Source organism: Penicillium chrysogenum, assembly GCF_028827035.1.
Source record: "Penicillium chrysogenum strain IBT 35668 chromosome Unknown utg000005l_segment0_segment0, whole genome shotgun sequence".
Taxonomy (NCBI): Eukaryota; Fungi; Ascomycota; class Eurotiomycetes; order Eurotiales; family Aspergillaceae; genus Penicillium; species Penicillium chrysogenum.
The window spans coordinates 7299792-7312475 of NW_026622753.1; the positions used below are offsets into that span (position 1 = coordinate 7299792).

General features: G+C 41.7%; 4 protein-coding genes across 4 annotated transcripts; all 4 read left to right on the forward strand.

Annotated features, from left to right (window-relative positions):
- Positions 1-5338: 5338 nt before the first annotated feature.
- Positions 5339-5971, forward strand: N7489_011131 (uncharacterized protein; the record flags this gene model as incomplete). Its single annotated transcript, XM_056716880.1, has 2 exons — positions 5339-5693; positions 5820-5971. 2 exons carry the CDS (start codon positions 5339-5341, stop codon positions 5969-5971), a joined length of 507 nt encoding a protein of 168 aa, XP_056564502.1.
- Positions 5972-6262: 291 nt separating this feature from the next.
- N7489_011132 (uncharacterized protein) lies at positions 6263-7321 on the forward strand (the record flags this gene model as incomplete). The annotated part of the gene is made up of 2 exons (XM_056716881.1): positions 6263-7023; positions 7081-7321. The coding sequence occupies 2 exons, from the start codon at positions 6263-6265 to the stop codon at positions 7319-7321; spliced, it is 1002 nt and encodes a 333-aa protein (XP_056564503.1).
- Positions 7322-7593: 272 nt separating this feature from the next.
- N7489_011133 (2-polyprenyl-6-methoxyphenol hydroxylase) lies at positions 7594-9088 on the forward strand (the record flags this gene model as incomplete). The annotated part of the gene is made up of 3 exons (XM_056716882.1): positions 7594-7759; positions 7811-8031; positions 8138-9088. 3 exons carry the CDS (start codon positions 7594-7596, stop codon positions 9086-9088), a joined length of 1338 nt encoding a protein of 445 aa, XP_056564504.1.
- An 827-nt stretch (positions 9089-9915) lies between these two features.
- On the forward strand, positions 9916-11784 carry N7489_011134 (amino acid adenylation domain-containing protein; the record flags this gene model as incomplete). Its single annotated transcript, XM_056716883.1, has 1 exon — positions 9916-11784. The coding sequence occupies one exon, from the start codon at positions 9916-9918 to the stop codon at positions 11782-11784; it is 1869 nt and encodes a 622-aa protein (XP_056564505.1).
- Positions 11785-12684: the final 900 nt, after the last annotated feature.

Here is a 12684-nt window from a genome sequence, read left to right on the forward strand (position 1 = left end):
CTATAGATAAGATATAGATACTAGATAGTAGTACTTTTAAAACTATTACTAGTTACTATAAAGACTTTTATAAATATACTAAGTATAAAGCTAGAGGAACGCTATATAGCTATACTAATACTAATAGTAATATTTAATTTATAATAGTATATAATAAGGCCTTAGTCTAGATTAAGACTTCGACTAGAAAAGTGAGAATAATCCTTATCTCTACCTATTATAATCTATTAACTAAAGATAGACTACTATCTATAAATACTCTAAAAGTAGATTATAGGATTTATTATAACCCGATTATATTAAAGCTTATATATATAAACTAAAAGGAGGTTAGCCTAGTAAAAAAGGTTAGTAGACTTCTATAGATTAATAGCCCGCTTTTTTATAGTATAAAGAGCGAAGCTAAAGATATAAAAATAGAGATTTTAATAAAGATCTAAAAGATATATTTTTATAAGCCTAATTCTAGCTCTAAGTCTAATAATAAAGATAAAGACTTTAATAGAGTTAGTAAAGCTATCTCTATATACGAAATATATAAATATCTAGGATATATCGGTAAACTATATATTAAAGCTTCTTTAGCGGATACTATTCTTCTTAATAAAGATAACTAGGTTAAGTTTTATAACTTTAATTATAAAGTATATTAGCTTAGGAAAGCGAAAAAATAGATCTTAAAAGATAAATAATAATATATTAAAAAGCCTAATATAAAATTTTATACTAATATTTAGACTATAAATCCCTTTAGACCTAGTAGAGAGAAATATTAGGTTCCTATTATAGATAACTATATCTAGTATACTAAAGGCCCTTATTTTTATACTAAAGATAAGATTATAGAATATATAATTAAATTCTATAAGCGGTAGAAGCTTCTCTATAGTAGATACTTAGCTATCTAGTATATTAATAAAGAAAGCGAATTCTATAAATTCTAGATATAAAAAGAGAGTAAAAGAATAATTTTTAAACTTATACCTATATATATATCTAAGTCTAATAGTATAGCGGAGCGTATAAAAGGCTATATTAACTAAATATAGAGGATAATAAATATAGATACTAAGCTTCTAGACTCTCTCTAGCCTTTTTATATAAATACCGCTATTTATATTTATAACCGCCTAGTAAACCTTAAAACTAGTAAAACCTTAATTATTATCTAGTAATAAGACCTTAGTATAAAAGAAACGAAGGTTAATCTAAAGTACCTTTATATATAGGGAGTAATTATTTTTATCTATATCCTAAGAGAGACTTATATTTAGTTAGAGAAGTTAGGAGTATAAGTATTCTAGAGATATCTAATTAGTTATAAAGGAGAAAATAGGTATATCTTTAAGGTATAGAATCCTATTATAAAAGAAATTATACGCTCCTAGGACGTTACTTTCCTAGATAAACTAGATAAGAAAGGTCCGGATAACGATAAGAAAGGGGGTCTAGCACCGGCTAGAAAGCTAGCACTAAAAGACCCTAATTCGGATAATAACGACACCGGAGCACTTTATAAAGAAAGAGGACTAGTATTAACCTAGATTAAGAAGGGGAAATAGCTATTTAAAAGACCTAGGATTTAACTAAGGCTAGTTCTATAGTAACCCTTAGTAGGACCGAACACACCGGGAAGAGTATAGACTATACCACTAACACCTAAAGTGTTAACTAGGATCTAGGAAGTCGAGGATATATCTCTAATTCGATAGCCTATCTTCTAAAAGCTAGTAAAGAGATAGCCGATATGATAGGCTAAATAGTAGTCTAAATAGTAGGCTACACTATACGATATATAGTAGGCTATATAACGTCCTACGCTCTAACCCTAAGCTCGGGAATTAATCAGAAAGTATATAGATTAGCTTAGTATAGAAGTGTTAGTTCTTCCTCTACTACTACCTTCGCCTAGAAAGTAAGCTATAAAGCCTCTAGTGCTAGAAGTGATCCCGGAATCCCCTATTCACTAGTCGATCGAGCGTAACGATAGTGAGGAAATTTATAAGCCGATTTTATATACACTAGCTAGATAGGTAGTCTCTCTATAGGAAGAGAGATAGGTAGTTTCTTAGTAAGAAGAGAGATAAGTAGTTTCTTAGTAAAAAGGGAGATAGGTAGTTTCTTAGTAGGAAGAGAGATAGGTGTTTTCTTACTAAGAGGAAGAGACACTAATTTAGCGAGATCTTATACCGCTAGTAGTAGTTATTAAATCACTAATACTATATTTACTAGGTATATTTAGAGAGGATATACTATAGTATAAGACTCTAAGACTAGTTTTATAACTAGTACTATAACTAGTTCTATATACTTAGTAAGAGATTTCTTATAAAGCTCTCTCTTATAGAGAGGAAGAGCCTTCTTAGTCTACTTTTTATTAATAATAAGAAGAGATTCCTTAGGAGCCTTTTTAATAACTAGAAGAGGAATTTTTATAGCTATAAGAAGAGATTTCTTATAATATTTCTACAATCGAGACCGATTAGATTATAATTTAATAGGATTATTAGCTATCTATCGTTATAATTAGTAGCGATAAGATAATTCTATAGTTTATTCCCTACTATTTAAGCTATATAAGACGCTTACCGGAGCGCTATAGCTTCTTTAAGAACCCCCTATATCCCCTAAGACCGAACCCTCTACTAAAACCGAAGATAAAGATAATATATATAAAATCGGATATTCTATAGGGTAATAATAGTGCTAATAAGGGATCTAGATAGGATAAGTAGGATATATAGAGAGGAAGGCTAGTAGTATCGAAGGTTCTTATTAAATAAAGTACTCCCTTTATTTATAATAGTAAGCCGCTTTATATTAAAGACGTCGATATCCCTTAGTCCTATAAGTAAGCTCTTAAGTCTAAATTTATAGATAGATAGTAAGCTACTATAGAGAGTTAAATTAATAATCTCTATATAAAAGATACTTTCGATATTATTTAAAGACCGCTAGGAATCACTCTATTTCTAAACTAATAGGTATATAATCTTAAAGTTACTAACGATAATAAGGTATATAGTTTTAAAGTAAGATAGATAGTATATAGGAACTTTTAGATAAAGAAGGAAGACTCTATTTTCTATATACCTATTATCTAAAATATACTTATTAAGATTATTTTTACTATTATTATATAATAGAATTATAAATAGAAGTAATTTAATATAGTTATAGTATATCTAAATATATTATAAGATAATTAGGAAATAGTCTATATATTTTAACCCTTTAATTTTAAATACTATAAACCGGATATTAGAATTAAAGGCTAGGTCTACTAATTAAAATAAGCTCTATATAGGCTTTATAATTTAGTAGCTCTATAGAATAAAAAGCTAAATACTAGATTAAATAAGATTAATTTTTATATATTTAATAATAATCCCTATATATATATAAAAGGATAAAGCGAAATAGTATAGTTTTTACTAGTTTATATAGATAATTTTATTACTACTATACTAATAGATATAAAAGTATAGTAGATTTATCACTAGATAAAGGAGTAGTTCGAAATTAAAGATATAGGAGAGCCTTTATACTTTCTTAGTAGCGCTATTTCTTAGGACTATAATAAAAAGACTATAATAATATCTTAAAAAGCTTATATCTTAAAAGCGCTATACCTTATAGAAATATAGTTATATATACTAACCCCTATCCCGCTATTACTATACTAGAAATAGAAGATTAATAATAATAATATAGAGAGCTATTTATATAATAAAGATTATATATTATATAGATCTCTTATTAGAAGACTAAACTAGCTTACTATAGAGATAAGACTAGATATTAAGTTTATAGTTATAAAACTATAATACCGTTCTATAGCTCCTACTACTAATAATATATAAGCTATCTAATAGGTCTATAGATATCTAAAAGGGATAATAGAGCTTTATATAACGCTCGGAAGAATCTAAGATACGACTTTCTTTATATATATAGACGCTTTATATAGAGACTAGCCTAATACGAAGTCTATAGAGGGGGCTATCTAGTTCTTTAGCGGTATACTAATTAGGTAGTATTTAAGGAAGTAGATAATTATAGTACTATCTTTAATAGTAGCGGAGTAATACACTTTTAATAGACCGGTAAGGGATATCTAATAGTTAATAAAAATCGCTACTATATTAAACCTACCGAATATAGTAAAACCTATTATTATCTTAATAGATAATATTAATACCTAGCTTCTTATAGGAAAGCGCTCTTATAAAAATAGTATAAGATAGCTTAATATACGCTAGTTCTTCGTTAAGGACGCGATCTTTAGAGAGAAGATCAATCTACTATAAGTTAATACGATATATAATATAGCGGACGGGTTTACTAAAGCTCTCGATAAGGAGGGATATAATAGATTTATATATATACTAGGCCTTTAGTGGTCTATATATAATTTTACTAATAGAGAAAGGAGTGTAATAATACGTAGGAAAGGTAGTAAAGACTATATATTAAAAAAAAAAAGAGAGGTTTTTATATAGAGAGTAGGAATAGGGGTATCTAGGTCAGTCCTAAAGGGGGCTGTTAGGGTGGTCACATGCTTATCACGTGACTCCCCGCTTCCCAGGACTTCCTCATGTTTATAGATAGCTTCCCTCTCTCTCTTCTTCTTTTCTCCTCTCCAGAGTCCATCCATATTTTTCTCTGAGTTGCATATTCCACCTACGTAGCTTCTTCCTTCTATCAGTGTCTGGTGCTGGGTCTGGAGCTGGGTATGGAGCTGGGTATGGTGCTGGTGCTGGATAGTGTTGTGATATGAGGCTGGTGCAGATCAGGAACCAAGCCGCTCCGTCGGAATTAGCTCCGAAGTGTCTATACAGACGAGCAAGTTGATTTGAAATCGACTTGGTTTATTGTTGTATATATAGGCCCATTTATCCCTCTGAAATATTATACAATGCATACCTCTGAACTACAACAGATAGTGCTGTGTCTGGAGCTGGGTATGGAGCTGGGTATGGAGCTGTGTCTGGTGCTGGGTATGGAGCTGGGTATGGTGCTGGTGCTGGATAGAGCTGTGTCTGGTGCTGGATCTGGTGCTGGGTCTGGATGGAGCTGGGTATAGAGCTGGGTATGGAGCTGGGTATGGTGCTGGTGCTGGATAGTGCTGTGTCTGGTGCTGGATCTGGTGCTGGGTCTGGATGGAGCTGGGTATAGAGCTGGGTATGGAGCTGGGTCTGGAGCTGGGTATGGAGCTGGGTCTGGAGCTGGGTATGGATGGAGCTGGGTATAGAGCTGGGTATGGAGCTGGGTCTGGAGCTGGGTATGGAGCTGGGTATGGAGCTGTGTCTGGTGCTGGATCTGGTGCTGGGTCTGGATGGAGCTGGGTATGGAGCTGGGTATGGTGCTGGTGCTGGATAGAGCTGTGTCTGGTGCTGGGTATGGAGCTGGGTCTGGAGCTTGGGTCTGGATAGTGCTGGGTCTGGTGCTGGGTCTGGTGCTGGGTCTGGTGCTGGGTCTGGTGCTGGGTCTGGTGCTGGGTCTGGTGCTGGGTCTGGTGCTGGGTCTGGATAGAGCTGGGTCTGGAGCTGGGTATGGAGCTGGGTATGGACCTGTGTCTGGTGCTGGATCTGGTGCTGGGTCTGGATGGAGCTGGGTATGGAGCTGGGTATGGAGCTGTGTCTGGTGCTGGATCTGGTGCTGGGTCTGGATGGAGCTGGGTATGGAGCTGGGTATGGTGCTGGTGCTGGATAGAGCTGTGTCTGGTGCTGGGTATGGAGCTGGGTCTGGAGCTGGGTCTGGATAGTGCTGGGTCTGGTGCTGGGTCTGGTGCTGGGTCTGGTGCTGGGTCTGGATAGAGCTGGGTCTGGAGCTGGGTATGGAGCTGGGTATGGAGCTGGGTCTGGAGCTGGGTCTGGAGCTGGGTATGGAGCTGGGTATGGTGCTGGTGCTGGATAGTGCTGTGTCTGGTGCTGGATCTGGTGCTGGGTCTGGATGGAGCTGGGTATAGAGCTGGGTATGGAGCTGGGTCTGGTGCTGGGTCTGGATAGTGCTGTGTCTGGTGCTGGGTATGGAGCTGGGTATAGAGCTGGGTCTGGTGCTGGGTCTGGATAGTGCTGGGTCTGGAGCTGGGTCTGGATAGCAATGACAACAAGCCTGGAAACACCTAGCAGACACCTAGGTTTCTTTCCATTAACCCACTCCTTCTCCAGCCATTTCTCCCCACACAAGCTCTCTTTTCGTCCGCTCAACCAGCAATTGACAATCCCACAACACCAACATCGCATGCAACTTTTCGAAAATGTCCCAAAATCAGCCAACCAAGATCCCCAAGAATATCGAGCAATGGAAAAAAGCAGCCAAGAAAGCAGGGGTCAATTCGAAGACGAGCGTCCACACCAGAGGCCCGTTCATGTCAGGCTCTAAGGTAGTTGAAGAGGAATTTCTGCTACTGAGAACAATCTGGCCGAAGGTCTCCTCATTCGACAAAATGAATGTTCAAACCAAGTTAGGAATAGATGGACAGTTTCGCAAAGCTGATGAGTACCTGGGAGGCGTCCAAGAATTCAACAACTATCTAGACGCAATTGACAAAGGGATCCCGCCAAAGAACGCCGCCAATCTTGGGACTTTTTGGGTCCCTTACGACCAGCAGCAACGGCTGTCCCAGTTTCTAAATCCAGGGCCTACGAAAAATGAGAGGGCCTATGATAAGAATGAAGAGCTTGTGAATGCTTCACTTATCAACTTCTTGCAAGCAGTCTGCGCGCTGAACCGGGATGTGGATAGTGACTTTAATCCGGCTCGAGTGAAATTGACCTTCGACTTCAGGAATGTCAAGAGGGACAAGGGAATCGGTATACTCAGATCGGATGTCTTTAGCTTGTCTTGCCAGGTAGACGGCTTCCTAGAGTCGAGGTCAACCTTTCGAGCCCAAGCAATTATTGAAGCGAAAGCTCAAGGCCGCAAAAACCATGAACCGAACGTCTCTTGGCAGGAGACCATGGAGATGGTTGCAGCCCTATTGAATGAGCATCCCAAGAAGAGCCTTTCGAAGGACAGGTGAGTCTATGGATTAATGTCGCTGTATTTGAGTTTCTATGTTGACTTAACTATTAGGGTGACCCTTTTTGCCCAGAATGGAGCTGAGATGTACCTGCTCAACGCCTCTTACAAGGACGGGTATAGACAATATATGCAGGGTGATCCGGGAAAACGCTTTGTGAAGCAAGACGAGTTTGTTGAAGTTCACCGATATGGCCCATATCTCATCACTGACATGGAAGACGTCCAATATTTTGCCAAGTTGGCCCTGGCCATCGCTCTCCGTGCAACTGAAGAAGAGGACCAAAGGATCTAAGACTCGCCTCCTCCCCGATCTACCTAAATGTCTTCTCGGGTGTCATCGGGCTATTCTCCGCCAGCGTGGTTCCACCTGCAATCGGCAAACTTGGCGCTGTGTATGAGACTTCTTCTGTCCGCAAAAATCGCGCCTTTGCATGCTTCAGTGCCGGGAATCCACTGGGGTACGTAGGAGGTATGGTTATATCTGGCATCGCGGCAGATATTTCCACGTGGCAGACGTCGTTCCGCGCCCTTGATACACTAATTTCCCGCACCTGTTTCTGATCAATGCAGGGATCGGTGATCTCAACACATGTCCGAGCGAAATACTTGATAGGTTGTGACGGTCCTCATAGCTGGGTTCGAAAAAGCTTAGGATTGGCGCTTGAAAAAGACATCGTGTCAGATGAGGAGTACTGGGGAGTCGTCGACTGCTTACCTATCACGGACTTTCGTTTGTCTTCATATCTACTGCTTGGGTAGTAGCCTGCTAATCGATACACAGCCGATGTCCGGAAGAGATGCATCATCAAGTCCCATGGAGGGAACATCATGATAATACCACGGGAGCGAAAGGTCGTTCGCTTTTACATCCAGCTATCCGCTGCCGTTGCCACGAAGTTGAAGGAAAACCATAACCCAGCGTTGCTGGTTGGCCTTCTGAGAGGGATCCTTCACCCCTATACCTTCGCCTCAACACATATTGAATGGTCAGGTATTTACCATGTTAGTCCTCAGATCCCCCTTCCACCCGGCGTCATTATGCGTTCAGGCTCATACTCCCAATTTAGGTTGGAAGAGGAATTTGTCGTACTTTCTCAATGCATGATAGAATCTTCCTTGCGGGCGACTCCCTCCATACGCATTCTCCAAAGGCTGGCCAAGGAATGAATGTCAGCATTCAGGATTCGTACAATCTTGGTGGAAGTTAGCTCTTGTTTTGAAAGGCAGAGCAATCCCACGTGTCCTAGAGACATACCAGGAAGGGCGTCTCCCCGTGGCAGAGCGATTGATAGCCTTTGATAGGCAAATGTGCCAGGCCGTATGTTCAATGCCTGGAATTACCACGCTGGATATCTCGGAGGGAAAATTCAAACAGCTGATCTCAACACTTGCCGAAGAAAATTCCTCAGCATCTAGCCTAGGGGTAACTTACGCGCCTGGCCTGATCATGGCCTCGACAGGAACTCAGGCAGCTCATCGAACACTCTGCCTTGAAAACCAAGATATCTCCCCTCCTAGAAAACCCTATCTTGCTCAACACGTCATCCTCGGCCGCAGGCTACCCAGTGAACTTGTGCTAAGCCAAAGTGATTCTCGCCCTTGGCATCTACAGGAGCAATTTCTCAGTACAGGCCAATGGCATTTGGTCGTCTTTGGAGGCGATATTGCTAGCCTAGCCCAGATGGCTCGTGTGGAGCATCTTTCCACGAAACTTTCCCAGCCATCGTCATTAATTAGCCGCTTGAATCGGGCGGCTCAGGGGAGTTTGGTTGGGACTGTCGGGGTTTACCTTGTCCACAACGCAGAATCTGTTGAGTGGATAGAGACCCCGACCATCTTCAGACCATTCAACCCAGTTACTGGTTACGACTACACAAAAGTCTTTGTGGACCGTCAAGGCCACCAACTGTCTGGTAACGCTCATCGGGGGTATGGCATCGGCCCGGAGGGCTGCATGATACTCCTACGTCCCGACCAGCATGTCGCTTTCGTTGGAGATCTAGAAGACGTGGGAAAATTAGAGGCTTTTTTTAACCGATTTTCTGTACTTGACGTATGAGAATGACAATCCTGCATACGCGTTGACCATACTGTTGATTGGGTGAATCGAACACAAAATGACTATACCGGTTTCTTATCTAAAGCGCAAGTCGAAAAACAAAACCGGCAGTAATAAGCGACACGGTCGTAAAGCTGGGGCAGGATTGGGCAGACATATATATTCCTACAAGAATTAGTAGATGTCGACCCTATATGTCCATATTTGAGTTTCATTATCCACCAAAGCTCAGATTTAGCCTCTTTAACCACGTCATTAAAGCGACTTGATTAAAGAAAGACAGCCTATCTATTTGTAAAAGTTGCTACTTGCCACGGTACTATCAATGTCCTTGGGCATGGATTTTATCGTTGAATTTGATGTTTGTTTTACAAACCGAGCGCTTGCTTTGTGGCTTGGACTATTTGGTCACCTACTGTGCAGCCCTTACATCTATCCCTAGTATTCGAGAGCACCTGCAATGGAGCAACATATAGCGTTTCGATAGGAATCTTGGCTTGATTTAAAGTCAGCGTTCTGCATGAATTGCTGCTAGGATTGGAAGACAACGGTTTGTTAGAGTAGGCCATAGAATGTATCCTGCATGACCTGCATCCAATAACACATAGGGGAAATAGCGGTGTGCAATATATTGACACAAACAACTTTATCGCAATATCGGCTGACTGTGATAATATTAACTTTTGTGTAAGCCTTGGGCATCATTGCAGCTGTATAGAAGGTCTAAGTGACCTATAGCGCGGGCAAAATGACAGGCAATAACGCTTTCATCTAGCCTTGATGGTGTACAAGGGTGAACAAAACTGTCTCAAGCAGAGATCTGGAAAATGAGTGTTTTGACGAAGGTCTCTCCGCACTGCCTTTACCACCAGCGCGTTAAGGACAACACCAGTATTGCGCAGCTATTCATTGACAATGTCCGTCGACAACCGAAGTCTCCTGCTGTTATCGATATCGACTCAGTGATCACCTATGAGGAGCTACATATTAGCGCTTTATCCCTGGCCTCCCAATTACGCAGCAACGCATACGCCCTCGAAGAGCCGACGGGAGTCTTGGTCAGCCCCGGATTATGGAACGTTATCATTCAGTTAGCAGTGATGTATGCTGGTGGGACGATAGTTCCAGTCTATCCAGACGAGAGCGATGAGAAGATACAGCACAAGCTGGCTGGTGTCGGGGTGAAGTACCTGATCGTGGACGAACCAAACAAGTTTCGCCTGCCTATGTTCACATGTATCCCGATAAGTGACCGGGGTAGGCTCCTGTCACCGGTGCAAACAGATGGACTAGACGGACAAATCCCAGTCACCACAGCCCTTGATCATCGCACCCACATCCTGTTTACTTCAGGCACAACAGGAGAACCGAAAGGGGTTCAAATATCAGCACTCTCCCTGCTCCACATTGTCCATCACATTCCCACCAGCCCACTCGAGCCCTCAGATATCATGGCACACTATATCCCCACGACATTCGACTATACACTCGTGGAAATCTGGGCACCGCTGATTGTGGGGGCGCAGATTGCTATTCTTCCCTACGCTGATGCCTTTGACGGGCGTGCTCTGGAAGCAACGCTCCGAAAGCAGGGGGTCACGGTCATGATCATTGTGACTGCCTTACTCAACCTCGTCTCTTTTACTACGCCAGGGGCTTTTTCGACGTTGAGGATGGTTCTTTTTGGCGGCGATGCCGCTAGTCCCAAGGCTGTTGCCAGACTACTTGGAAGCAGCGCGGCACCCACTCGATTAATCAATGCCTACGGCCCTACTGAAACATGCTGCTGGTCTCTTACACATGAACTTTCCATAAACGACACTCATTCTGAGCCCATGAGCATTGGAAAACCGACCGGAGATACTATTGCTTATATTCTCGACGAAGCATTGCAGCCTGTCCCGGACGGAGAGGTCGGAGAGCTCTTCATAGGTGGGCCGGGAGTATCACTGGGATATATAAACGACCAGGAGAAGAACATTACTTCTTTCATCAATATCAAAAACCTCCCAGGACTGGATAAAACAACTCGTTTCTATCGGACGGGAGACTTCGTTCGACGTGACTCTTCGTCTGGACAGGTTTACTATCTTGGCCGACGGGACCATCAGGTTACCATTTTTACTATGCGCATTGAACTCGCTGCAGTGAAAGCAGCACTCATGAGGACCGGTCGATTTGCGGACGCCGTGACACTGGCAATCGACTCTCCGATCAAAGAAATGGGTAAACTGCTCATTGCGTATGTAATCCCTGCTGAGGGTATTGCGAAGGATAAGGTGTTGGATAGAATTGAGGGCGCCCTGGCGCCATATCTTCCATACACGGAGGCTATGCCGTACATCGAGGTCATCGATCGCTTCCCCCTCAATGTTCACTTCAAGGTCGATCGGAAAGGTCTTTCTCAAAGATATATTGCAACGTGGGATTGCTACATGCAGCGGAATGACAATGTTACGGCTCAGACAACAGAGCAGAAGCTTGCTTCTATATGGGCTGGCGTGCTAGCCATGCCAGCCATGAAGTTTACCAGTGGAGATAATTTTTTTGCGTTTATTCGTAGTGAGTTTCAGGGAGCGTACCTCCTACAGCAGATCCAGCTTGTTTTTGGTGTCAATATTTTCCTCCACGAGCTACAGGCGAGTCCTACGTTATGTACAATGGCAGGCTTGATTGACATGATTTTGGGGCCATGACGCACACACCTGCAATAAACAAGGAATCAATCCAGGGGTTCTAGGGAAAGGTTGTGCTTGCTAATATGAGATCTATCAATGCAGGCTTCTAAGGCTGTTGTCGAAGCAGTAGGAAGTGTAACACCTAGGACTCCGTAACGCGTAGACCAATGGATCAAGTGTGTGTGTATTGTAGAAAAATAGGGGATATGGCTAGATAACTGGAATCTGGGTAGTAGCTAGCTGGGTAATACGACTCGAGTATTCGTCTCGACAGCTGAGGAGAATTCGGTTCGCCGGACCGATGCCGGACTGGATATAGATCTCAATATCTCAATATCCCAATATCCCAATACTAGACCTGGACCAAGTTGGAATGTTTTAATTTAATTTATATAAGTTTGACTTATCCACTTCCCATGAGTTAGCTTTCACCGCTAAAACTAGTACTATGCTCTAGAGCTGATTTTTTCTTTTGCGTTGCCCAACCCCCTTGCCTTTATTATGCCCCTATTCAGCCCCATTCTTGATGAATTAGCCAAGAATGCTATTATCCGTCAATATTCGTCCATGATCGATCGACATTGTGTCACCAGACCTTTTGGTGAGTATTCGTCCATTTCACCATTGCTCTTGCTGAGTGCGATTGAAAGTCTCCTGTGTTCCCACGTCGCATGATCACTCTGGTTGTTTCACGATATCCTACCAGACTTATTTCTGCGTCAAAATCTGTACGATAACAATTGTCACAGTTGCATTGCCAAGGTTAGTCGAAATTACGTGCGACAACTTGAGCATCAATTTTTGATCTCTTTCATCCGCGCAGCCCATTGAAACAGCAAGGTTTTAGTATTTCTATCACCGTCGAGCCCCCAGGTTCCCATTAGGCAAGGGCAAGGATCACCATGTTTGGCCTACGAG